Raw genomic sequence first — 25,550 nt, 5'->3', positions numbered from 1 at the left:
GGTGACTGACGGTACGCCCCACTGTCATCACTAGTGATGTCAGTGGGAGTGATTTTGGCTCTGATAGAGCCAAAATCACTCCTGGCCTTGCGGTTGAGAAACCCAACCGCAGGCTTTTACTCGCAGTTCCGATAGTCGCGATGGTCAAGACCATCGCGACCATCATTTTGCACGCTCGTATATGCTGTGGGTGGTGACCCAGAGCTATACGAGCGTCCAGGAGGACGCTCCATATTAATGGAGGTGGGCCCTGATTCAGAGCGAGCGCTCTGGTCAGAACGTCCGGCTCTGAATCAGGGCCAAAGTGCCATGTTTGTACAATATTAAGTTTTCATTTCGGTGTTGGTATAAATCATATAGAACCTGAGAAAAATAATTAATTAAAACTTTGGCTTTCCCCATCTTTGAGAGTGAGTCGATGTCAGGACTGTCACCATCATACATTTTTCACTGTGTTTATTGTTCAGACTGCTCATATTAATGTGCTTTCCTACAAAGTGCAGAGGCCCAATGTCAGCCACCTCCAAGAGTAAAAGTCAAGGCCTATAACCCCTTAACTTGTGAAGTTGCATGTGTTGCGACCGCATTTGGCATGCGACCGTGCCACCCCACTGTGTGCCCCGGCTTTAAAAGAGGAGACCTGCTGACCGTAAGTAATGCGGAGGTCTGTGCAGAGACAAGCTGCAGCAGGGGGGGGGGACTGATCATCAGTCCTCCCTGACACACACTGGGGGAGGGGGTGATAAACCCATGGGGGCGCTTTGCAGAGTTGGATGTTTCAAGCTGCACTAACCTGCACTAGTTATCCAGGGAAGGAGGGAATGGTTTCCAGCAGAACTCACCTAGTCCAGTAGTATAGTGATATAAATGTACACTTACTGTACTGAGGGACCGATTCAGACCCGGACACTAAGCCACGTTTGCTTGCTATGGGCGATTGTCGCCCCGTCTGCGCATGCGGCAAAATACGCATGCACGAACCAGTCAGTGCGATGGGGAAGTGCTCGCTCGAAGCCCGCAGACGGGCTGCTCCTTTGAGTGACAGATAGTGCCGTTTGTGGTAACAGGGGAAGGTCTGGGAAAACGAGGGAATAGATGTGTGAACACTGGCGTGTCTGAGTCAAAACGGTGTTCTTGGGCGTGCATAATTAGCATGTCAGCATCATTGTACAAGTCACCTGGTTGTATTTCAGCCTGCAGTGATCACAGTGCTTGCTGCGGGGTAGGGTCTACCTTAAGGGCTGCGAGCAGCTCCGATGGCTCTCGATGTTACTGAATAATCATACACTTCCTGGAGATGACGTGTGCTAAGAAAGAAAAGTGGGCGTCATTACACCGGTGTGCGTTCACTCTGCCGTCGCTCTGTAAGACATAGAGGGTGTCCTTTAGCCTGGCTGTGCGATCGCGGCATTTGTATATCCACCCCTTGACGGCTGCGAGAGAGCGCAGCTTAGCGTCCGGGTCTGAATAGGCCCCTTAATGCAGTAAATAAAAAAACTATTATCAACTTCAATAGAAGAGGGAGATATATTTGAATTTTACAATTCTGTGTGATCATCCCTGTAGTTCCTTTATCAGACTGTGCCAGACCATGTTATACATGATATTAAATATGCTGCAGTAGATGTGAATTGGTGGTAAACCGGCAGGCGACACAGCCGCACGCAGCCCTTGAGTTGACAGAGACAGCTCTGCCATCATTCAAATCTGCTCGCAATCGGCGCCAGATTCAAATGACGGGTCGCTGTCTCTTTCAACTCAAGGGCTGCGGCTGCTTTGGCTGCTGGTGCGGGACCAAATCCAGGCGACAGGGTGCTGAAAGCACACGGGGAGCGAGGTGAGAGGCGAGTTGCTAGGGGGAGGACATAATGTTATAAGGGCTATTACTGTGTGTCATAATGTTATAAGGGGCATTAATGTGTAGCATAATGTTATAAGGGGCATTACTGTGTGTGGCATAATGTGTAAAAGGCATTACTTGTTAATTAGTGTTATGGATCGCTTGAGGAAGGGGGTCCCCATGAGGTCTAAATCCTCCTCTGGTGGGAAGTTATTTTATAATGGGGGCCTATGGACACGGAGGTGCAAAACACCCCCTAGATATACTTTTTTTAAAAGAAAGTATTTAAATATATTATTAAAAATACTTTTTAAACTCAATTAGATAACAAAAAATAAAAAACTCTGTAATTTCTGAGTGTTTTTTGGAAAAAAAAAAAATCACCAGTTAAGTTGTTAAATAGTGTGCATGGAAAAACGGCTTTGCACGTCCACTCTAGCCATGCAGCACCCCAGTAAATGTGTTTTATACGCTTCTTGAATCTCTAGGGTAATACAATACTTTCACAAGCTACTGTATGTATATATGCTCCATGTAAAAAAAAAAAAAAAAGGAGATGTCCTATAAACAGGCCGCATTTTTGTAAGTGACCTTTGCAAAGTTTACTATTACTAACTGTAGTCGATTCGGCTTCTATAGTTTCCCAACAGTATGTATATAATGTACAAGAATTGGCAAGTCTAACTGCTGTTGTTTGTACCTGTTTTATCTGTCTGTAAGGTCTTCTCAGTATTATTTGAACATGAAGGCTTGCTCCTGTTTCCACCACCATCCCTTTAATATTAATAATACAAAAAGTAAATAAAAAACATGTCCCAAAATGATCAAAACATGTCAATATATAAGCATGCTTAATGTTAGTTAATATTACTGTCCTCCAATGCATTTTAATGGTAAATCTTCCAATTTACTATAAGATACCCGGGGACATACTAAAGAGACTGCCAATGGATTATGATTTTATTAGAAGTTCAAGGCCACCTTGTTCAATAAGAGCTACCCATCACCTAGGTCAAAAGGCATGGTTAGCCCTGTGAACTACATATTGCTGTCTGGTACTGGGAATAACACTTAGCACCATTACCGTTATATTTTTACATTTATTTGTAAAGTGCTAGATGACCTAGAGAACATAGATATGTATGTTCACCACTCCTCTTAATACACATAATAGCTCACACTAAAGCCAACACAAGGAACGATGATTTTTGAAAAATAGCAGATAGGTGATCAGCACACATCCAGACTGCAGATTTTTTTCCTAGCTCCCAAGCAGTTCCTGAACACTCACCTGTTTTGGCAAGCTTCTCAAATTCTTAAAAACCTCCATCTTAGCCTCCCTATGCTAGTATGTCTATTACCACAGTAGATACAGTTAATTGAAAACATTCAATTTCTCTGTTCATTAACTCAGATTATAAGATTGTAAACCACAGTAACTAAAAATGTCAATGAATACTGGCCTAACATATCCTAAAACTATCATATTTAATATATTTAGGACAATGATTGGATCCCAACCCTAGGTAGAGGGGGGGTGTGTGAGCTGCTGTCTGTAATTGGTACTGACACAAAATTTGAAGCCTCCGAGAGAAATTCTGATACAACCGGTTTTTCCCCCAAAGCGCTTGAATGTTTGCCCAATTTACTAATATTGATAATGCAATGTGCATGATGAATGAGACCAGAGAATGTGTTAGAATAATCTGTATAATAAGTGAGAAAGTGTGTGTGTGTGTCTGTCTGTTTGTCTTTTATGCATGATCACAGTTTTGTACCTAGCTCCACCAAATTTGGCATGGTGGTGTAGTTTGACCAGGATTGGGTTTTTGGTTCATCAGGGCCATGGAGGTCTACATGGTGCTCACCAATTAGACTGTGAAGTCTCTGATTTAAATTTTTAAGTAAGTTCACTCAGGATGTCTTCCAGTGCCTAAAATTACACTGATCTGAAGGCACAGGCTGAAATGTACCAGTCGGGGGTGGGGCAGACAGAGCTCTAATGGAAGAGCAGTGAGTCAGAGGATCAACTGTCACACTGCACCTGCACTGGCAGTTACTGATTTCCTCCCAGCACATTTTCATATGTCATGGTCTCCAATGTTGGTCTGCAATGTAAAAAATGAAGGCTGCAGATGTACTTGAAGGCCCATTCTTCAACCCGGTCTCCCAGCTAGTTTGTAATAAAAAATGGGGTAAAGAATAATTTTAAAGTGCATTTAAAGGAGAAATATATATATATATATATATATATATATATATATATATAGTGATATGATCGGGGTAGGGGGTCCCTCTCCTGAGGTAGATGGGCACCTCCTTACACACAGCAGCCAGGAAACAGCACTCCAGTCGTGGATTTTCGTGCAAGCTGGTCGGCACTAGTTTTTATTGTGCAACACCAATAGTCAAATAAACCAAACATAAAATAAATCCCAGACCGGCTGGGCACTGACTAGACAGGTAATTTCCTCTCTACAAGTGGCAAGGCCTACTGCCTCACCACAAACACAGCACTTTCAAAAGGTCCCTGTCTCTGAACAAACTTCAGTGTCTGTTCTCCCCAGGGTGTGTGAGACACTGCATCGAAACTCTTACACAGCTATATTGAGACACTTCCAGGTGAAAGGCCTAACGCCTGAAACGGCCCTGTGGAAGGAGCCCTCCCTTCTCTCTCACATCCACGCCCCCAGGACCCATTCTCCGGCTTTTACCAAAAGCAGACACTCAGATCTGTTTGTAAAACAGACTCTTCCTGGGGGTTAAAATACATATTACAGGAATCTGGGACACATATACACGCCATCCCTAACTTCTCCAGTGCTTCTGTCACAATATATATATATATATATATATATATATATATATATATATATATATATATATATATTATATATACACACACACACAAACACACACAGTAGATAGATATGATACATAGATTAGATAGGATAGACAGCTTCTTTCTTAACACTGTTGCAATTGATATGGAATCATTCTATAGTGCAAAACAGTCCAATTATTAATATGTATTGATGGAGGCTGGAACTCCTATGAAGGATGTCGGGCTTGTTGTTAGTACTTGATTTTGAATCCGTGTCCTTGTGTTAAACCAATGGTGTTAAACCACACGCAATGGTGAATAAAGTTAAAAGTTTTACTTTTAACCTTTAATTGTAAATGAATTTTACCCATGTTTGTTACACATTATTATAAAACATTCACTGGACTCACTCATGATTTTGCACATTGCATTATCAAAATTAAACTGAACATTAAAGCACTTTGGAAAGAAAACCTATTTAATATCTTTTTGTTTGCGAAGGTTTACCACTATGTTATCTTTCATGTTTAAAATGTAGTTAAAAGTTAATTGAAGAAACTTTAGTGTTGTAGTTGCTGTAGTCCTAATGCTTTAGAGTAAATGATTTTTTTTTATGTTTTTTTCTGTTAAAGTATTTTTTCACTGCTTTTTAAGAGGCAAGTATTGTTATATGTTTATGGGAAGTTGTAGTTATAGCACTTATTTTTTCGTTTTACCACTAGAGGTCGGTCTTGCCAACTAAAATGTTTACAGCGCTTGCTTTAACAAAGCACTTATGTAAGTCTAAGGAAAAAAATTAAATAATTTAAAAAAAGGATCAAGAACTGCAGGATTCATTTTTTTATTTTATAAAAATAATATTCCGCTCCATCACTATTGTTACAGTTTGTCCAGTAACTGGCAAAAAGTAAACGACACCTGCCAGCATTAATCATTAAAATATATATATATATGCAGCAAATAATTAATAGATTTGTTTTCGTTTTAAACAGCCATTACATTTACATTAATTTCTCTTTACTGATCATTTGGATTTTTTAGGATGATGGATTGGGAAAATGTTTCTCCATTCTAGGAACTCATCTACACTTTTTGCAGAACCAAATATGAAATTATAAAACTATGGTATTTATAAAAATATAGAGCTAAAAATATGTAAAATATGAATAATATTTAAAGCTTTGGCCAAATTCAAGGCAAAAACAAAAAGAAACAAATGACTCTCAGAAAATAATATAATAATTATCACAAAGTTGTACAGTTGAAATACGCAAAAGAAAGTGATAACTAAATACAAACCGGCTTCTTCTTTTGCTATTAGGAGGGGTTGGTTTCTCGGTAGCTCTGCCTTGTTCATCTGGGGTAACGCAAACATTGTGTTTCAGCTGTGGCACATGGCTACAAAGTGGCAAGGAACTTGTTTCACCTTCAGAAGTGGTCATCATGGTACAGATAGCATCTCTGGCAATGTCTTTTCCTGTATCAGTAAATGTTAAACAGCAAAAGGTCTTACATTATGGACAACCAATTTAAATTAATTAAATTAACTACATTTGGCACCAGCTAATTTTATATTTAGTGAACAGCTGAGAAATAAAGTACTGTACATGTATTGTTACAAATATTAGGTTATTTATGTGGATGAAAGGCAATGACATTGGCTGTATGTTTGGGGTCGTTGTCCTGCTGCAGAATAAATTTGGGGCCAATCAGATGCATCCCTGATGGTACTGTATAATGGATAAGTACCTGCCTGTATTTCTCAGCATTGAGGACACCATTAATCCTGACCAAATCCCCAACTCCATTTGCGGAAATGCAGCCCCAAACTTGCAAGGAACCTCCTACCATGCTTCACTGTTGCCTGCAGACACTCATTATTGTACCGCTCTCCAGCCGTTTGGCTCAAAACCTGCTTGAGGAAGTCTATCCAGAAGTGGCCTTCATGGAAGAGTTGCGGCCAAAAGCCATACCTTCGACATGGAAACAAGTCTATGCACACATAGCAACTGGGGTGCAGAAAAATGGCAGAAGGTGCTCTGGACTGATGAGTCAAAATTTAAAATATTTGGCCTGTAACAGAAGGTAGTTTGTTCGTCGAAGCGCTGGAGAGCTGTACAATAATGTACCGCAGGCAACAGTTTAGCTTGGTGGAGGTTCCTTGCAAGTTTGGGGCTGCATTTCAGCAAATATTATCAGGGTGGTGTCAGATTGGCCAAAAATGTATTCTGCAAGCAGGACAACGACCCCAAACATACAGCCAATGTCATTAAGAACTATCTTAAGTGTAAAGAAGAACAGGGAGTCCTGGAAGTGATGATATGGCCCCCACAGATCCCTGATCTCAACATTATCGGGGCTGTCTGGGATTACATGAAGAGACAGAAGGATTTGAGCAAGCCTACATCCACAGAAGATCTGTGGTCAGTTCTCCAAGATGTTTGGAACAACCTCCCTGCCAAGTTCCTTCAAATACTGTGTGTAAGTGTACCTAGAAGAATTGAAGCTGTTTTGAAGGCAAAGGGTGGTCACACCAAATATTGATTTGATTTAGATTTCTATTCTGTTCATTCACTTTGCATTGTTAACTAATAAAAATAAACTATTAACACTTCTATTTTTTAAAGCATTTTTTTCCACACCTGCCTAAAACCTTTGCACTGTATATCTACGCAAATTTACTAAAATACTCTTGCCAGGAGACAAGCTCCAATAAAAGCCTGTCTCCTGGCAAAAGAGCTGGAAGCGTTGTGGTAGCGTAACACTATCACACTTCTTCCTGATTTAGGTCCCCAGCGCACACTGGGGGCAACGGAGAAAAATGTTTGCAAGTTAGTAGCTGCTAGTATAGGGTTATGCTATCTCAGTGTCAAGCTCTGGAATGGTTTGGTAAATCTGCCCTAATCCAGTTCCTATAAAAACCATCATTTTCATAATGCAGAGGTTATTGAACTATACATGAGATACAATGGGACCAGTGTTTCCTAATTTATTTGTTTCTGAATAAGAAGCTTTTGGCCTTGGGGGTGCCGTGATTCAAGGAAGTTTGGAAACCACTGACTCCAATAGGTTATAAAGGAATTGCTGATTAATGGCATACCATAGATGCAACTTTAGTTACAGATAATAAATTACTAATGCAACATCAGATTGTTGATACAAATTTGAAGATTAATTTAGGGGCTTATAAAACAAATAAGCAGCAGTGTAGGGTTAAGCACACTCACCTTATCCAATTCAACATGCAAATAGTTTATATCCTAGACATGTAGGGGTCTGTATTTTAAAATGGTCTTCACAGCAGGGTTGCCATTGAATCATAATCATGAGAATCCTCTGTATTGTATAGTTATCACTAGAATCCTTCCTGTATTGTATAGCAATCACTAGAGTGCTCTCTATATTGAATAGAGGTCACTAGAATACCCTCCAAATTATATAGAGGCCAATATAACAATCTACAGAAGACACTGGAGCACTCTCTTTATTATAGAGGTCGCTACAATGCAATCTTAATTGTAGAGGTCACGAGAATACTCCCTTGATTGTATAGAGGTTAATAAAATCCTCTGTGTATTGTAAATATGTCATTACACTGGTGTCTGCATTGTATATACATAATTAGATTGCTTTATAGTGTATATCTGTCACTAGAATGTTGTTTGTATTGTATTCTAGTCCCTAAACTGCTCTCTGTACTGTATAGAGGTCACCAGAGTAGTATCTACATTTAAAAGTAGTCTGATGATGCTGGTAAGTGTTGTGTTTGAATATAGCAGAGATTGATCACTGACAAACCAAGGTTCATACAAAGAGAGGTATCGGAAGGCACAGGGATTTAACAAAGAAAGATCAGTAATAAACCGAGTAATACACAGGAATTTATGAACAGGATTCGTAGCAAGTATCTGGAGCAAGGTTATGAGCCTAGTACTGCAGTCAGTGTGGGGTTTATATAGGGAAACCTCATCTGAACTACCCGCCTCCATGTCAGTGGTCTCACAGCCGCAAAGATAAAACTAGCTGGTGATGCGTTTGATTATAGCTGTTTGAAATAAGAACTTTTCACATATCTCATTGGCTATATAAAGCTCAACAACTTTATACAAACCACAGGTCCTTGTCTGTCCATTTTTTGAATGCAGAACAGCTGTTGGCAGGTAACTCCAGAGGTGCTATACGATTTTGGTACTTACTTTCTATGGAAGTTGAGTTTACAGTTTATAAAATGAGATTATCTATTCTTAACAGATTATGGGGGAGATGTATTATCAAGTGTATAGCGATCGTTAAGGGTCTGGACCTATTTCGCCCATTATCGTGTTCAAGCAGGTGCAGACACCGCCTAGAAAACTGTATTGTTTTCTGTAAGCATAATCACTTCCTGTATATTCTGACAGCCAGCGTCAGTACTACGGTGCGGCAATGACAGTTGCAGCTGTCGAAATCGATAATTGCAGTTGTAGGTACAGTCATTGCCAAACCAGATTTGCACCCTATCTAGTTATTAGCAGTGCCGATAATGCCAAACCAGATTTGCACCCTAGCTAGTTATTAGTCCCGATAATGCCAAACCAGATTTGCACCCTATCTAGTTAATAGCAGTACAGATAATGACAGGGGCGAATAGCTGATCACTTCCCTGCATTATTACATGCAAGGAAGCAGTAACTGCAGCACATAACATGCTGTTACCGAAAGTATATTTATCAAACGTTCATACATCTCCTCCTATGTGTCAATTTTGTTAAACTGGCAGCTGCATTGGAATGGGCCAAGCTTTATATGCATGCAATAGAAGATAGCGGTCAGTAGTCTAAAATGTAATCAATATGTCACAGTCAAACGTTAATGTACTGTACTTTAGCATGGGCACTATATCTCCTGCCCTATGAAGAGTCACTGCTTACATTATGTTTCACACAAATACGCACATACCTTCTCCTTGGAACAATGGAGAATCATCCCATAGGTTTCCATGCGAGGTAGCTCTGAGCAAGCGTGGATGAGTTACAGTTAGCCTCCTAGCTTGCACTGGATGTTTAGGTGGTTGAGGGGCTGCTGGTACAATATCATCATCATCTGTTGCTGAAGATACAGGGAGCTTTGGCTTCTGCAAAATCAAATACATAAAAGATCAGCTAGTCAGAGAAGACTTTTGCTTCTATTACTATTAGGGGTAAATTTACTAAGATTCGTGTTGATCCGAGATTGCTATCTCGGGTGAAAATATAACTTTTTTGCAAATTGGGAAATTGCTATCATTAAAGTCGGGTGATTTGTTTATCTTTCCGGGTTGAAATCGGGCGAGTTAATGCCGCAAATTTGGCCATTTTTTTCACTAGAAATTAATTCACCATCGGCTCAAATCGGAAGTACTTTTCATTAATTTCTGCCTAAATCAGGAATTTACCATTATTCGTTTTGCTATATTCGGCCGTTTTTACAGCCAAATCGGGGAGTCATTGGAAGTTTCAAATGAACCACCTCCTGAGCTGCGAGTTGCCGTCAAACATACACAAATCAGTGTGATTTGTGTATGTTTACTAATGATTAGTGTCCCCCTATATTTAAAACCAGCACCGGACCCAAACCGACTGGGGTGTAATGCCACAGCCAGGAGACCCTATTTCCGGGTCTCCATGGCCAAAGCATTCTCACCCCAAGCCGGTTAGGCCAAGCCGGGGGTCTCAGGGGAGGTGGGGTGCCCCCTCTCTCGAAACCCCAGGCTTGGTCTGAAGCCCGGGGCTCTTCCCGCACCCCTGGAGTGGTGGGTACAGGGGTAATAAAGGGTTAAATAGTACAAAACTATTGTATTTTACAGTGGAACCACAAGTGCCAGCAGACAGCCTTCATCCGTACCCCCACTGTAAAATAAATAGTTAAATAAAGACAGTACACACACACACCGTATCTAGAACAAATTTATTACATACACCTATCCCATTCACACATACTTACCTGCTGCCAGATGTTTCTATCCCCTTCTCCCATGTAGAAATCCATAAGGACGTACCTGCAACAAAGATCCTATACTCCCCTCCATCCTCGCGCTGGTCTCCATACCATCCAGGGGGTCTTTGCAAAACAATAACACGAATACCCGAACCCAAACGGACAAGTATCGGTATCGCGGATGACAGCTGACAGGACCTTTCGGAAATTCCTACAGCCCGCCAGCCAATCAGAGGCCGCTTCACATATAGCGGTCGCTCATTGGCTGGAATCCACGTGGGTACGGGTGCCGGCCGCCTGCTGGCACTTGTTGTTCCACAAGTGCCAAAGGGTAGGCATCCTGGCACCTGTAGTTCCACTGCAAAATACAATTGTTTTATACTATTTAACACTTTATTACCCCCGATCCCACCTTAGGCTTTTGGGGGGGACCCCACGTCAATTTTTTCTTAAAAATTAATCCTCCAAAAAAAAAAAAAAAAAGCAGGCTAAACATATTTCACTGATCTGTGAAGGCTGCTTGTTCGGTAGAGAAAGTTGGGCAGGCAACTCAGGGCTTCAACACGGACAGGATCGATCAAATACACCATCAAACAAAAGGATCCTGTCAAAAACGGGAGCTTGGTAAATTTCCGATTTTTAAAGTGAAAAAAACGGCAGTTTTTGATCGATCCTATCTGAATTGAAAAACGGGACAAATCGGGACCAACACGAATCTTAGTAAATGTACCCCTTAGTGTCTGGAGATCCAGTCTAGTAGCATATATTTTGGTTGCTTTTATTAATTAATATATCTAAATAATGATTGGCCTACACAGGGAATGCCGGCTAGGGATTAATTACAGGTGTCATAAATTTATGACTGACGCCTGTCATAATCCCGACCCCGGAATGCAGATCGACACGGGCCCGAACGACGAAGTATGGGCACCCGTCCTCTTAGCCGTTGGGGGGGTGGAGGGTTAGGTTTAGGGTACCCTGGGGGGACTTAGGGTTAGGCACGCCCTGGTGAGGATTAGGGTTAGGCACCCCCGGGGGGAGGTTAGGCACCCCCTGGGAGGGTTAGGTTTAGTTGCGGAGTGGGGGGGTTAGGTTTAGGCACTAACGGGGGGAGGTTAGGGTTAGGCACCCCTAAAGGAGGGTTAGGGTTAGGGGGGGAGAGGGGAAGGTTAGCTATACTTACCTCCGCTGTCGGGATTTCCTCCTTTCGGTCAGCCGCTGTCGGGATTTACAGCCGCCGGCAAAACAATCCCATTAAGCCTACAGATCCTGAATATCTTGCAGTACCTACTTTAATGTATCAACGTGTACATAAAGAAATAGTATCCTGTATTGCTACTCACATGAGGCAAGGGGCTCAGGCGTGTCCCAGAGACAGGTCTTGAGTCAGGAGAGTCAAAACTACAGGCATGTAAGCTGGAAAAGGGACAAAGAGGTTATTAAATATGCCATTAGTGAATTGTAATAATATGAGCAAGATGTGGGTAATAACACTTTACACTCTTGGTAAGAGATTGAGCACTTACACTTTGTGACTGCTGCCTGGAAACAAACACCTTTTTGTAATGTTAGTAGATTAGACGTATAAGTACATATTACATACTTTAATCATGAAATTGATGACATACCATAAAATTTTTTAAAGTTTTTAGGTTTTCCATCTCCCATTATAAAGGAAGACATATAAAATGATCTGATAAATTGATACATTATGGAGACCCAGGGGCGTATTGGAATGGAAAACCAGTCCAGGAAATTTCTGGAAGCAGCCCTAATGGGCTTCTCATATGACCTGAGTCTGAGTTGGACGCATCTTTAGAAGCCACCATCAGACGTACCATTGAAGCTTGAACCAGCCCTATGTTAGGTGCAGACCATCCGTATGGCCTCCAATGTGAGCGATTCCGCGTCTCTGTACACAACCACTTTCAGCCCGTGTCACTCCAATAACATATGCGTCTGATTAGCCAACACCCTGTAAAAGCCCAAGAATTATGAACACATTTCTAATACACTTCTTCGTGCGTGTCTGAATCTGTATTGCAAATCTGTAACACCATCGGGATATATGCGCAGTGCAAGTCAGAAGCATACATAGACGAGAAATATCACTCCATTGCGTCCAACATCGCCACTGCATCTGAGTCAGAATCAGGCCCATAATGCTGTATAGTATGCCATAGTGGCACTTGCTATATAAAATAACTACAAAAGAGCAAGGCCGTAACGGTGAGTAACCGTGCCCAGTGCCGGCCCTGCCCCTTTACACAAGATGTCATGATGTTGTGCGCAGGGGGTGGGGCCACCAGCACCCGGAAGTGCAGCAGTGCCTGGAGCGGCTTGAAGACACTCCTGGCAGCTGTGCACAACGTCCAAAGGACGTTATGGGCGGCATTGCCGCAATGATACTGGCTGCAGGATGGTATTCCAGACACCCTGCTAGATAGAAGCAAGAGCTGTGGGGCAGCAGTTGTGCTGCACATCACTTGTTACGGCCCATATTTAAACAATATAACTCCACTTCTATTTGCTGATATCACTCATAAAAATGTTCAGAGGTGCAATAAACTGCAATTGCCAAAAAAAAAAAAAGTGATAAACATTATGCCTGGCACTGATGTTAGTAGTTAGCAATTCGAGTGACATTATGGTGAACATCACACCTAACATGTTCCAGTATACTATAAATAGTACTGTAAGTCTACGGTATCATTTTCTTATATAGATTTCAGTAGCGCATGCAGGGGGGGTTTCTGAGTACCCAGAAACGCCCCCTGACACAGGTGAGAGCAAGCACCACCATGTTATTAAGCCCTGCCCCCTCACGGCAAAATGCCACGATTCGCGGGTCAATAGGGAGGAGGCGAAGCCAATATGATGCAATTGAATTAAGGTGCATACACATGTAACGATTTTTTGAACGATTTGTCGATAACGATGTTGTTATCGTTAAATTGTTCAAAAAAATCGTTCAGTTTATAAAGTTATAACGATGAACGATAATTACATATGCCCTCTCCCATTTGTAGTTATCGTTCATTTCAGACTGTACAACATGATTTTCATTAAGGGAAGGAACATTATTCGTTCATCGTTGAAAAAAAATTGTTCAAAAAATCGTTCATAACACTTAAAAAAAATTGTATTTGAAAGTGTGTGTAGGTTGATCCTTGATTTAAAAGGTGGCAGCAGTCTTCTTAGTGTTCCATTTTGGCCAGCGGATAGGGTGATTTCTGAAAAAGGGGGTTAAAGAGACATGCGCCTGATAGTGTAGTAAATTAAATAAAGTGATGTTTAGTGCTCAAAATGAATGTGCGTACCAAAGAAAAGAACTTTAAAGCTTATCTGGTTTCCAATGGTATAACTCATATAAGGAGGAGTATATGGGATGTAATCTACTGGAACACCTTGAAAGAGGCTCATTCAAGCCCGGGAAAGAAAGGGTGATATGGTGTAGTTTGTTTTTACAGAAATAGTAAGACAGGACTACAATTAGATGTGTACCATGTATCATTGTATATCAAGCATGTAGTATGTATAACCAAGACATCTCCCAGTATTCCTTTCTCCTCAGTATTCCTTGGAGGAGTATGCAATACGCATAGGCGTATTTAGAACATGAATGCAACTGTCTTTAGTGGAACTAGAAGACTTTGTATAGCCTGCAATGTCCTACACACATTTAGTTGTGTAGCCCATATACCTGGTATATACCGTTATGTAACTGCAGTTACATAAGACATAGAGGGCGTCCTTACACCAGACAGTGCGATCGCGGAATTTGCATACCCAGCCCTTTTTGGCTGCGAGAGAGCGCAGCTTAGCGTCCGGGTCTCAATCGCCCTTATGTGCATAAGAAAATTATACATATATTTATATATATAATATTTTTATATGTATCAGTCAGAAAACAAAATCATATTGCAAATGTGTGTATAGCAACTGAATAAAATCATAGTCCAGTATAATGTCCAATAACAACGCCAACTGCAGCTCCTGTCTTTACCATTCCAGCAGAGCAGCATCTATAATATCAAAGACAAAAAAGATACAGGCTCGTTTGCCCATGATATACCAATTTTTAACTTTTCTGATATACATGTGATTTATCCTAAGTAAACCATTGTGCTTTTCACATACTACACTATCCGTGCTGCCTATTTCTTTTTGTGTTTGAGATTATATACCAGAGTCGTAACTAGATTTTTTGGTACCCTGTGCCAGAGAGAGCATTAGCACCCCCCCGTTTTTTTAAATAGGGACATAAGATAGTGCACCTGAAAAAGGGCCATGGCTTCATGGGGAAGGGCCAGGGAAGAGATAGGGGAGGCCAGGAGATGCTGTTGATAAAACAAGAGGAGGCTACAAGTGAGAATTATAATAAACAGGAAGTGTGACAGGCCCAAAGAGCCCCCCCTGCCCTGCGGTGCCCTGTGCCATTTAATATGTCGCACTACCCTAGTCACAGCCCCTTTACGTGCCTCCCTGATGGTTGAGGTAGGCTACCGCAGTCGAGTTGTCGGACTGGATTTGGACCAGCGTGCCCCAGACAAGATCTCGCGTCAGAGTGAGCGCTCTGTGCACTGCTCGAAGCTCCAGAATGTTTATGGGCAGGCAACTTTCCTAGGTTGTCCACCGAGCCTGAAAGGTATTATGACCAGTTACTGCGCCCCATCCGCGAAGGCTGGCATCTGTAGTGAAAAGTTCCCAATTTGGAATCCAGAATGGGCGACCCTTGTCCAGATGGGATGTCCGTAGCCACCATGAGAGGGAAGCCTGACCTCTGGAGGGAGGGTGATCATCTGGGACCGGATCAGATAATATTGCCCATTCCACCAGGAGAGAATCAGTTGTTGAAGGGGCCTGGAGTGGAACCATATCGAAGGTGTATACCATGGATCCCAGAACCTGCATTGCAGAGTTAATGGATACCCTTCGATTGCGGAGCAAATTGCGTACGCGCAAGTGCAGTGCCGAAATTTTGTCCGCTGGCAGAAACATCCTTTGTATTCGACAATCCAGGAGTGCACCCAGATGTACCATTCGCTGTGTCGGAGAGAGGGAGGACTTTTTCCAATTGATGTGGCAGCCATGTGCTTGCAGGCACGCAATGGTCAGCTGGAGATGGTGTTGTAACACCTGAGGTGGGCCGCCATAACTGACATTATTTTGGTAAAGACCCGAGGTGCCGTTGATAGACCAAAGGGCAGCGCCTGAAACTGGTAATGTTGCTGTACATCAGCAAACTGTAGGAACCGTTGGTGAGTTGGAGTAACAGGCACATGCAGGTATGCACCCTGAATGTCCAGAGAAATCATTAAATCACCAGGCTCCAATGCCAGGACAATTGATTGTAGAGTTTGCATGCGGAACTTGGGCACTTGGATAAATTTGTTGAGGGATTTAAGATTCAGAATAGGCCGTTCGGCTTCTGAACCAAAAAGAGTGGAATAAAAACCGAAGGAACGAGTATTATCACACCTGAACTCAGCAGGGAGTGAATGGCTTCCTGGAGGGCTAGTGCCTTGATAGGGTCTGATGGGGGACCTGTACAAAAAAATTGCTGGAAAGGACGCCTCAGGAAGGTGAGGGCGTACCCCTGCGAAACCACTTGTTGGACTCAGGCGTCTGTTGTTGTTTGACGCCAAGAGTCAGCAAATCGAAGAAGTTGACCTCCCACCCTGGGATCCCCAAGGAGGAGGCCCGTCCCATCAGGTGGAGGGTTTGTCATCAGACTTAGAAGCTGGATGTCTGGTCAACCAAGACTGCTTGGATCGCGGCTTGGTGGTCTTGTGAGAACTAAGCTGCCTGGGAAAGAACTGTCCTTTTACCTTACCCTGAGGGCGAAGGGACTGAAAAGAGGACGGCCTAGGCTTAGCAGCAGCTGCTGATGGCAGAAAGGCAGATTTTGAGGCTGCCACAAATTTGTATAAATCTGCACCGAACAGCCTGTCTCCAGAGAGGGGTAAGGATTTGAGGGCCTTCTTGGATTTCGTGCCAGCTTTCCAGAACCATAGCCAAAGGACCAGCTGGCACCTACCGAGGTCGCAGATGCCTTAGGCAGAAAGACCAGTATCCAACACCGCTTCTCCCAAATAAGGCCGCTTCCTGACTATGGGAGATGTAGGCCAGTTGTTCCGTGGTAGCGTCTGATGGCATGCTGTCTTCCAATGCCTCTGTCCATCCTTCGATAGCCTTAGTTACCCAGGCCGCGGCCATAGCCGGCCAAGTAATAGCGACAGAAAGCGAGTAGACTGACTTGAAACAAGTTTCCAGTTTTCTATGCGTAGCATCCTTCAGTAGGATGTAGACGGTAAAGGCAGCATAGAGCTTCTGACTAAGCGTGCCACAAGCAAATCAACAGTAGGAGGGACTTTCCACTTAGTACACCAGTAGGGAGAGGGTAAACAGACGCTAGTCTTTTTGGGACCTGAAACCGTTTGCCAGAAGTACCCCAAGCTTCCCCCATGAGCTCAGTGAGCTGGTCTGATTGAGAGAATTCAGCCTTAACCACCGTTTGACGTTTAAACATCAGGGTTTTAGGTTTAGAGGCCGGTTCATTATCCTCTATATTCAGGATCGATTTAACCGCCCTCACTAAAGAAGTGACATCCACTGTTGAATGACGGTCCTCCTCGCCCAAGGGAATCCAGGGAGAGAACCTTGTGCATTATCTGCCTTCTCAGATGCGTCAGAATCCAAAAGCTGGGTGAACTGAGAAGATGATACAGTCCGCCTATGTGCTTTGGCCGTATTCAAGGAGGATGCATAGGGGGTACCGACATAGTAGGCTGTAATAGCTGTGGGTACCCCATGGTGGGAGGCAGCGTGGGGGCTGACAAGCGGTCCACTAGCTATGTCATAACCTGAGATAAGGAGGACACCCAAGGTGGCTCCTGGACAGGGCTGGTATGGTGGGCTGGAGAGGTGGTACATAACAAATAGTACACAGACCATCCTGCACAGAAACCTGATGGGACAAGCCCGCTGCCCTTAGAAGACATAGTAATAACCAGCCAGCAGCACACAATCAGTGTAAAGCTAGTAATGCAATGTGACACCCTTCACAAATACGGGTACCCCTATACACCTGGTAGTTGAGGGTTAAAAAAGAGAAGCAGGTATAGATATAACCGACAGTCAGAAAGTTTAAAACAGTATATCACAACAGCAGAGATAGCACGTCACATACAATGCATATAAATATACTTGCAACAGGCACCGAATCAAATACTCAAGCCTTAATTGGTTGGTAAGATTGAGCGCTGTATAACCTGGCCCCGGGGAGAGGTATACAGGGAGACTGGACCCAAATCGCCTGAGACCTATACCTTCAGCAATTCCCTAAGTAATGGCTGATGAGCATCTCATATAGGGAGGAGGGTGGGTGAGAAGGAGCAGCTCAGAGGCGGGAAACCTCTTGTGAGGGATTGCACTCTGGGCTGGGGGAGGGGCTGCCAGGGGATAGCTTACCTCCCACTGCTGTATCAACCTCAGGGTGCCACTGACCTTACAATGTTCCCCGACACCAGATTTAAACTGCCTCGGTGGTCTAATGGGGGTGCGGACGAACCAGACGACTCAGCACAGCATCCTCCGGCTAGTCTCCACAACCGGAGGTAAGGCCTTACCGGTCTTCCCAGTTTAAGCCCCACTGGTGCCAGCTGTAATCACCGGACCGCTCACGTGGTATATGTGGAAGGGGACCGGTGCATCCTGGGAGCTAAAGCTTCTGACTGTTTGGTGCCCGGTTAGCACCAACCACAAACACCCCATGGTGTTTGAAATAAAAGAAGAAACAAAAATGTACATAGTTAGTGACAAACGGGGGGGGGGGGGGGGGGAGTTGGGTAGACACTAAACTGGGGGCCCATTATTATTATCACTAGGGGGTAGGGGTTGATAATGCTGGGGATCTTTTGCCCCTAGGGGGGCTATTTGATGGGGGGGTGGATAGCGATTTTACAATGGGGCCTTTGGACACCTCCGTGGTGTATATATTTTTTAAATAATTTTTAAACTTTATTAAATAAAAAGTCAAAAATGTTTTACCCATGCAGCCTGTGCATAGGTCATGTTACGTTCAGCCTCTACACAGGACAATGTGATTTAACATCACTTTTGATTAGGTAAGAAGAAGGTGCAGAGCAAGAGAGATATTTAACCATAACTTTGGAACCTAGAGTCTATAGTAAATAAAAACTTTGATTCAATATCTACAGTATGCTTTTGAGCTACAGAACTATCTGTCCTACTATTTTCAAAAAGAGGACTGCATGCTGGCCAAATACAGGATGGAAACTCTTAGATGTATTAATTATTCAAAGGTTTAAAATAAATAAATGAAAATTAAAAAAACAAAAAACAAAACAGGAGATCGTAGTAAATGCCTCTGTTTAGTGAGAATATATTATATGTAGGCAAAGGCAGGGTGTTTCCACCAAACACCCATCCCCAGCTCAAATCATGACCACAATGGCAGTAGTATATAATACAGTTTTACTAGAGCTGTGGTGACAACATGCAGTATGAGGAGCGGAACGGAGATGCTGCACATCTGCAGTGACAGCAGCTTCTCCTGCCAAGACTGCTGTATATGTGGATCTGATTACTCAGCCAGTGCACTGGATCAGAGAGACTAGAGAGCAGCTGTCAGCAAAAAGAGACATGCATCTTGTCATGGCATAGTAGAATCACACATGTAAGGAGCAACAGAATATGCTATATAAATAAATTAGAATAATTGTGTGCTTAAAAAGCTCAGTTCTGTCTCCTATTGGGTACTCTATGGGCAGAATTCAATTCAGCGCTGAATAGCCCCGGGAGGGAGCTCAAGTTGGAGAATGACTGTTCTCACGAGTTAACATAGTTGTTTAGTCGCGATAACCGGCATTCTCTGACTATAGTGCCGGCCGCGAGGCTGTTAGCGCAGCGCTAAGCAGGGAAACAAGAAGAAAGGGTTCCCTGCGCAGGCAGGCCAAGTGGACTATTTTCTGGGGCACGCTTAGCTGATAAGTGAAATGATTTTTGATATTATGTGTAACAATTAAAACATCAATTTTATTACTCTACTCATTGAAATATTAGTGCCGTGAAGCACTATATAACGAAACAACACATATGACAATAAACATACAATGATCTAAAATCATGAATCTTGTCTGAGGAGACACGAAATTAACTCCTATGGCAGTAATAATGTGGGCGAAATTATTAAGAAATGACCATCTCATATGTATGGAGATGATAAGATGCTGGCAAGCACAGGAATCAGATCATAGATCAGGATTATGTAAATCACAGTAATTGTTCTGTCTCACACTAGTGATACAAAAAATATCAGACCAAATTGTATGCACATATCCGATAATATCGGTACAGAAAATAAAGATGAATCCAATGCACACCATAAGGATAAGATTCTAATAAATCATACCAGTGCCCAAAAATATTATATCATGGGTTATCAAATAGTCACATTGCGTTGAATTGAATAGCTTCGGGAGCTCCCTCCCAAAGCTATTCAACATTGCTTTGAACTGAAATCCCCCCTATGTATGTACATTTATTATGCAATGCTTAACCTTTTCCTGACCACTTGTGTTATTTATATGAGATCAATATGTTTGATACAGTAAGTTTGAAATTTAGGGCATGGTGTACTAAAGGGGAAAATGCAGTAAAACCCCCAAAAATGCAGTTTTCATGGGTTTTACTGCATACCCCAAATGTACTAAGCAACGGAATGCGATGCGAGTACATCCAGCCCTTAGACTCTTGCCTTCAGCCTATACTATAGAGAATATTTATTAATTATATATAGATATACGTATATACACACACACACACACACCATACCTAAATGAGGAAGGCGGTCTGTTATCTGATGTCCTAGATGATAAGGGTCCAAATAGCTTTCTCTGATCTTCTCTTGGTGTAAAAGGCCTTTTGGTTGTCAAAGTCCGGAGAGAATGTCGTGCTTCATTAATTATTTCAGCGCTAGTCTTTTGTACAGATGTGGGAGGTATGTAAAAAGGGTCAATTTTCTTATCACGTGAAGGGTACATCTTCTTTGTCCTTTTATTTTTGTTTCAGTTACAAGTGACACCATCAGAAAAATAACTGCCTAAGAATAAATGAAAAGACGTGGTCAGAATAAATTCTAATTGTCCTTTATTTACATGCTAAGCAGTGCTGTACAGAGAGACATGGACACTGCACACAGGCCCCCTCCTCTCTTAAACCACCCCTGGTTTGGGTATACCAGTGTAGGTGCCTGGACTAGTCAGAAGATCCTCTACCTGCCAATGGTCATAGTGGCAGCAATGCAGACTCCTTCTATTTTCTTTTATGTTGGAAGGCAACACCAGTAGTACCTGGTCTCAGGCCTATAAGGGAACCCAAGCCTGCCAAGGAAGTGCAGTCACACCCCCAAGATGGCTTGACTGCACTCCCCTGGTATCTGCAACAAGACGTGGCCACGCTCCCTAGTACCAGGTCCCAACAGATCTCATGGCGGCACTGCTTAGGGATGACAGAGTTGAGGTGTTACCCATTACATTTAATGCGGGAGGAAGTTATATATATATGCAAACAATAATTTGGGAGTCCGGAGGTACCAAACGTGCGGCATATAGCCTCATTTAGGCAGGAAATCTGTTTTATTTAACTGATTATCATTGTGTCAGGATACTGCGAATGGTGCTGCATGTCGGTGCTTTAGAAATAAAAGAAGATAACACAGGACCAAATAAGCTCAGAAAACACAGCATGCATCAGAACATCCCCATTTTACATCAACCTGTCACTATCAAAGCCATTGTATTCTCTAGAAGAAATTCATTAGTGGCTCCACCAATGTGGAACGGCACATCGCAACCAGCAACAGTGCTAGTTTATCTTCGCACCACAATTGAATGTAAAACTATTTCTTTTAATTTTTTATTTTAATATATTTTCTGTGTGTGTTATACTATTGGAGCAAATATTTTATGTATTCACATAACTGAAACAAACTGAGTGGTTGAACACAAAGCCTGTGAGGGACACAAGGATTCCATCAGAAGACGTCAGGTACATCCTGTTACCTCTGTTAAAGATTTGGAATGATGATCCCATTGGTTCCATAAAGACCCGCTTTGATGAGCACTTTTTTCATTGCATTGCGGTAAGCATATTATTTATTTCCTCAAAACTTAAGCACCTTACTATTACACTAGAGAGCACCTGTTTTCTCACCCTTTCCTAATATTCTAACACTTTTGAGACATAACAACAACACGTCTCCTTGGAGAACAAAAGGCTGCCACCTGAAATACAGGAAGTGCATTTAAAGTGAACTTTTTGAAGGACATTTATACAAACAGACACCCGAACAGAGACTTTACGGCATGACGTAGTTATATCATAGACATTTCAGTCCTACTGTACATGTTGGCCTTTGTCAAGATATCTTTCTACTTCCTACGGTTATCTGAACCTCATCTCAAAGCCAAAGCTGTATCACTCACAAGTGTAAACAATAACAACTCTCACAGAGACACTTCTCACAGAAAAGCAGCACATCAGTGCCTCTTTGACAGAAATACACAGGTGCATAATGTGATCTAAGGAGCACTACAAAGTAGAATCATGTGATCTAAAGGACCTATCCAATTAGCTGCGGGGTCTACCCCCACATGTAAAGCTGAATTTTTCCCTAGGAGATGCAAGGAAAAAATCTGTATTAAATGCAGCCTCTGGGGTTTCACACGCTGGAAAACCCATAGATTCAAGCATTTTTTCCAGAATCTATGGATTACCACAGGTTACCCAAGGTTTACCATGCGAGGAAGATGCTTAATAAATTAATAGTTCCAGACATGAAACCCTGAGCTTAACCCACTATGCCCTATGGGGCACTACTGTTTATTAAGGGCACTACAAAGTGGCATGTGATCTAAAGAGCACTACAAAGTGGCATAATGTGTTCCAAGGGCACTACTAAGTGGCATAACAAGATCTAAGGGTCATTACAAAGTGGCATAATGTAAATTAAGAGAACTGCAAAGTGGCATAATGTGGACTATGGGCACTGTAAAGATTAAATCTCTCCTTAATAATTTTAGCATTTTGTTCAGTGTGCCATGAGTTAAAAAAAAGGTTGAAAATTTTTGTACAAATGAGTTTGTTGAATTATTTTCAAAATGTGTAATGATGTAAGACAGCACTAGAAAAGCAAGTATATAATGTATCTAGGATGTAGAATTTGAAAAGGAAAAAACTTTTGAGAGTCAAAATATGATACAGCAGAAGGAACTGTCATTTATGCTACAAATTACAGGTTTACAATGAATGATGGTTATTGAAGCAAAACTTCCAGTCAACACCTATAAAAGACAGCACCCCCAGTCACGGTATAATATGTAAGGTGTGCCAGTACAGTATCGCATACACATGAATATGTAATGTGACGTGAGGACTACATGTTGCATGTACACAGAATGCCAGCGTCACCGGTCACCATAGTAACGGCAGAGCACTTGTACAATGTGGCTTCGGGGTTTGAACGTAGCTTAAACCCGGAGCACGCACGGAGAGATGTATCTGAGCTGCTCACTGTCCAGGGAAAGCTCACCTGTCCTGGCGGCCGCACGTCACCTGGTCTCCGGGAAATTCGGTACAAGTGGACTCAGCCGCCGCTGCCTCCTCCCCAGCCTCCTAGAAGCTGCACCGATCGCGCTTGCGCCCTGCTGGCCACATGACTGGGCGGGGTCAGTGTTACTAGTGTAGTGTTATTTTACCTTGTGATTCCGGCACAAGTGCATACACTGCACGCAGGCAGCGGCAAGGCAGTAGGGGGACTGGGAGTTGAGTTACCATTACCAGTTGCTGCATTGTATCCCTCCAATGTGACTCACAGGACGTCTACCTGAGCAATGAGCTGTATGATGCAGTAGTTCCTTCCTACAAAGTTTGAGAAAGCATTTTCTTTGTTGTAAGCACACTTGTCTTCTACATTTTAAAATACTTTTCAATAACCCTTTGTTACGTGATAGAGGCCTCCATACACGGTGCAATATAGCAGCCGATCTGATGGATTGGTACGGTATCGCTGCTATATCGTTCAGTGTTTGGGTATGATACCGGCCGTGGTATCGTACATCGCTCCTCCGGATCTTTCTGCATGTTCAGTTGATCTGGAGGAGCGATGTACGATCCCATGCAGCGATGTGGGGGAGGGGTGTGCCGGCATATCGGGCAGGTGGCCACCTGATCGCTCTGCGTGTGGGGACTGCCCGTTATGTTGGCCGTCGCATCGCAAGGTGCATATCGCACCGTGTATGGCTGCCTTAAGGGGTCAATCCAATTAGGTGCAAGTTAGGAGATGCGAGTTGCCAGCTGCTATCTCTGCGAATTCACATTGCACATTTATTTTTGCAGTCCAATTATCAACTCGCACTGAACCAGTCAGAATAAACTCACATTTTTCCATTCACATCTACCTGAGGGTGAGAGATGGAAGGGAACTTCTTTATTGTAAGGTTAAAATGTCGGGACAACATGTAGAACACATTGGATACCCCCACCTAATGACATAGGGGTCTTTTCATGTACAACATGAAGTGGCTACTAAAAGATATCACTATATATTGCATCACATCGATGCAATATATAGTGATGTTTGGTAGCCATTCATGTACACTTACTTCCCCAGCGTCTTCAGGCGCTGTCCGGCCCCTCCGCAATCCCTGTATGCAGTGAGAAGACAGACATATCAGGAGCCTGATATGCCTGCTCCTCACTGCGCCAGCTTCCGAGAGCAGCAGGTCAGTTCAGATCTGCTGCAAAGGACGGTGGGAAATGGGGGTGGAGCAAGCGCTGGGTGCCGGACAGAGAGCAGGGAAGTATGCAACTGCTCTGTTCGGCTTGCGGTACAGACTATGCCATCTTCAGATGGTGAATCTGTATCGCAGGAGAGGAACAGAAAGCTGAGCATTCCGTTCCTTCATGAATCGAACTCGCCATGCAATAGTATGGTGATGCGATGCAGGCATGGAGCAGGTATGCTGCTGGAGAAGTAATACACTTCTCCACGGTAAATTAGCTCCATGAATAGCACAAAACAGAAAAGAGCCCTGATTTCAGCTAAACAGGGACCCCTAATTATGCAATTGGAAGTTTCCATTTAGTTTAATAAATACAGGTTGAGTCTCCCATATCCAAAATGCTTCAGACCAGGGGTATTTTGGATATTGGAATATTCCGTATTTTGGAATATTTGCATAATATAATTAAATATCTTGGGAATGGGACCCAAATCTAAGCACATAATGCATTTATGTGTTATATACACTTTATACACAGCCTGCAGGTAATATTATACCAGGGCTTGACAAATCCTAGGGGCCAGGTCGACATGGCGACTAGATTTTGCTGCCTGGCTCCTAGATTTTGCATTGAGGGCAGAAGCAGATCCTCGTCAGCCCCAGCAGAGATTCGTGTCTGTAATATTGCAGCGGTCATGTCATGCACAGGAGTGCATGTGCTGAGTGTCGCCTGCGGTGACTGCTCTGCCTGTCCGTCCCATCCTATGCTGACTCCTCCTCTCCGTCCCTGCCTGCGGTGACTCCTGCTGTCTTTCTCAATCTGCGCTGATCCTCCTGTACGTCCCGGCTGTCTGCTGTCTCCTAACTCTCAAAATTCTACACACAATACCCCATAATGACAACGTGTAAAAAGTTTTTTTGAGATTTTTGCTAATTTATTTAAAAAAAAAAATAAGAAATCACATGTACATAAGTATTCACAGCCTTTGCTCAATACTTTGTTGATGCACCTTTGGCAGCAATTACAGCCTCAAGTCTTTTTGAATATGATGCCACAAGCTTGGCACATCTATCTTTGGACAGTTTTGCTCATTCCTCTGCAGCACCTCTCAAGCTCCATCAG

At 42.8% G+C, this 25,550-nt stretch overlaps 1 protein-coding gene across 1 annotated transcript in view; it reads right to left on the bottom strand.

Annotated features, from left to right (window-relative positions):
• Nucleotides 1-23,375, bottom strand: part of ARMC2 (armadillo repeat containing 2) — a 91,801-nt gene extending 68,426 nt beyond the window's left edge. Inside the window, exons 1-6 of the mRNA XM_088460407.1 lie at nt 23,236-23,375; nt 20,478-20,745; nt 11,963-12,035; nt 9,603-9,777; nt 5,964-6,141; nt 2,541-2,614 (exon numbers count right to left, since the gene is read on the bottom strand). Coding sequence (XP_088316533.1) covers nt 2,541-2,614; nt 5,964-6,141; nt 9,603-9,777; nt 11,963-12,035; nt 20,478-20,686 — 709 coding nt within the window. The 5' untranslated portion in view covers nt 20,687-20,745; nt 23,236-23,375. The remainder of the gene's footprint in view (nt 1-2,540; nt 2,615-5,963; nt 6,142-9,602; nt 9,778-11,962; nt 12,036-20,477; nt 20,746-23,235) is intronic.
• Nucleotides 23,376-25,550: the final 2,175 nt, after the last annotated feature.

This window comes from Taudactylus pleione, unplaced genomic scaffold (assembly GCF_031769625.1).
Source record: "Taudactylus pleione unplaced genomic scaffold, aTauple2 ptg000046l, whole genome shotgun sequence".
Classification (NCBI taxonomy): Eukaryota; Metazoa; Chordata; class Amphibia; order Anura; family Myobatrachidae; genus Taudactylus; species Taudactylus pleione.
The sequence above is the reverse complement of the archived record's forward strand: the minus strand, read 5'-3'. Positions and strand labels throughout refer to the sequence as shown.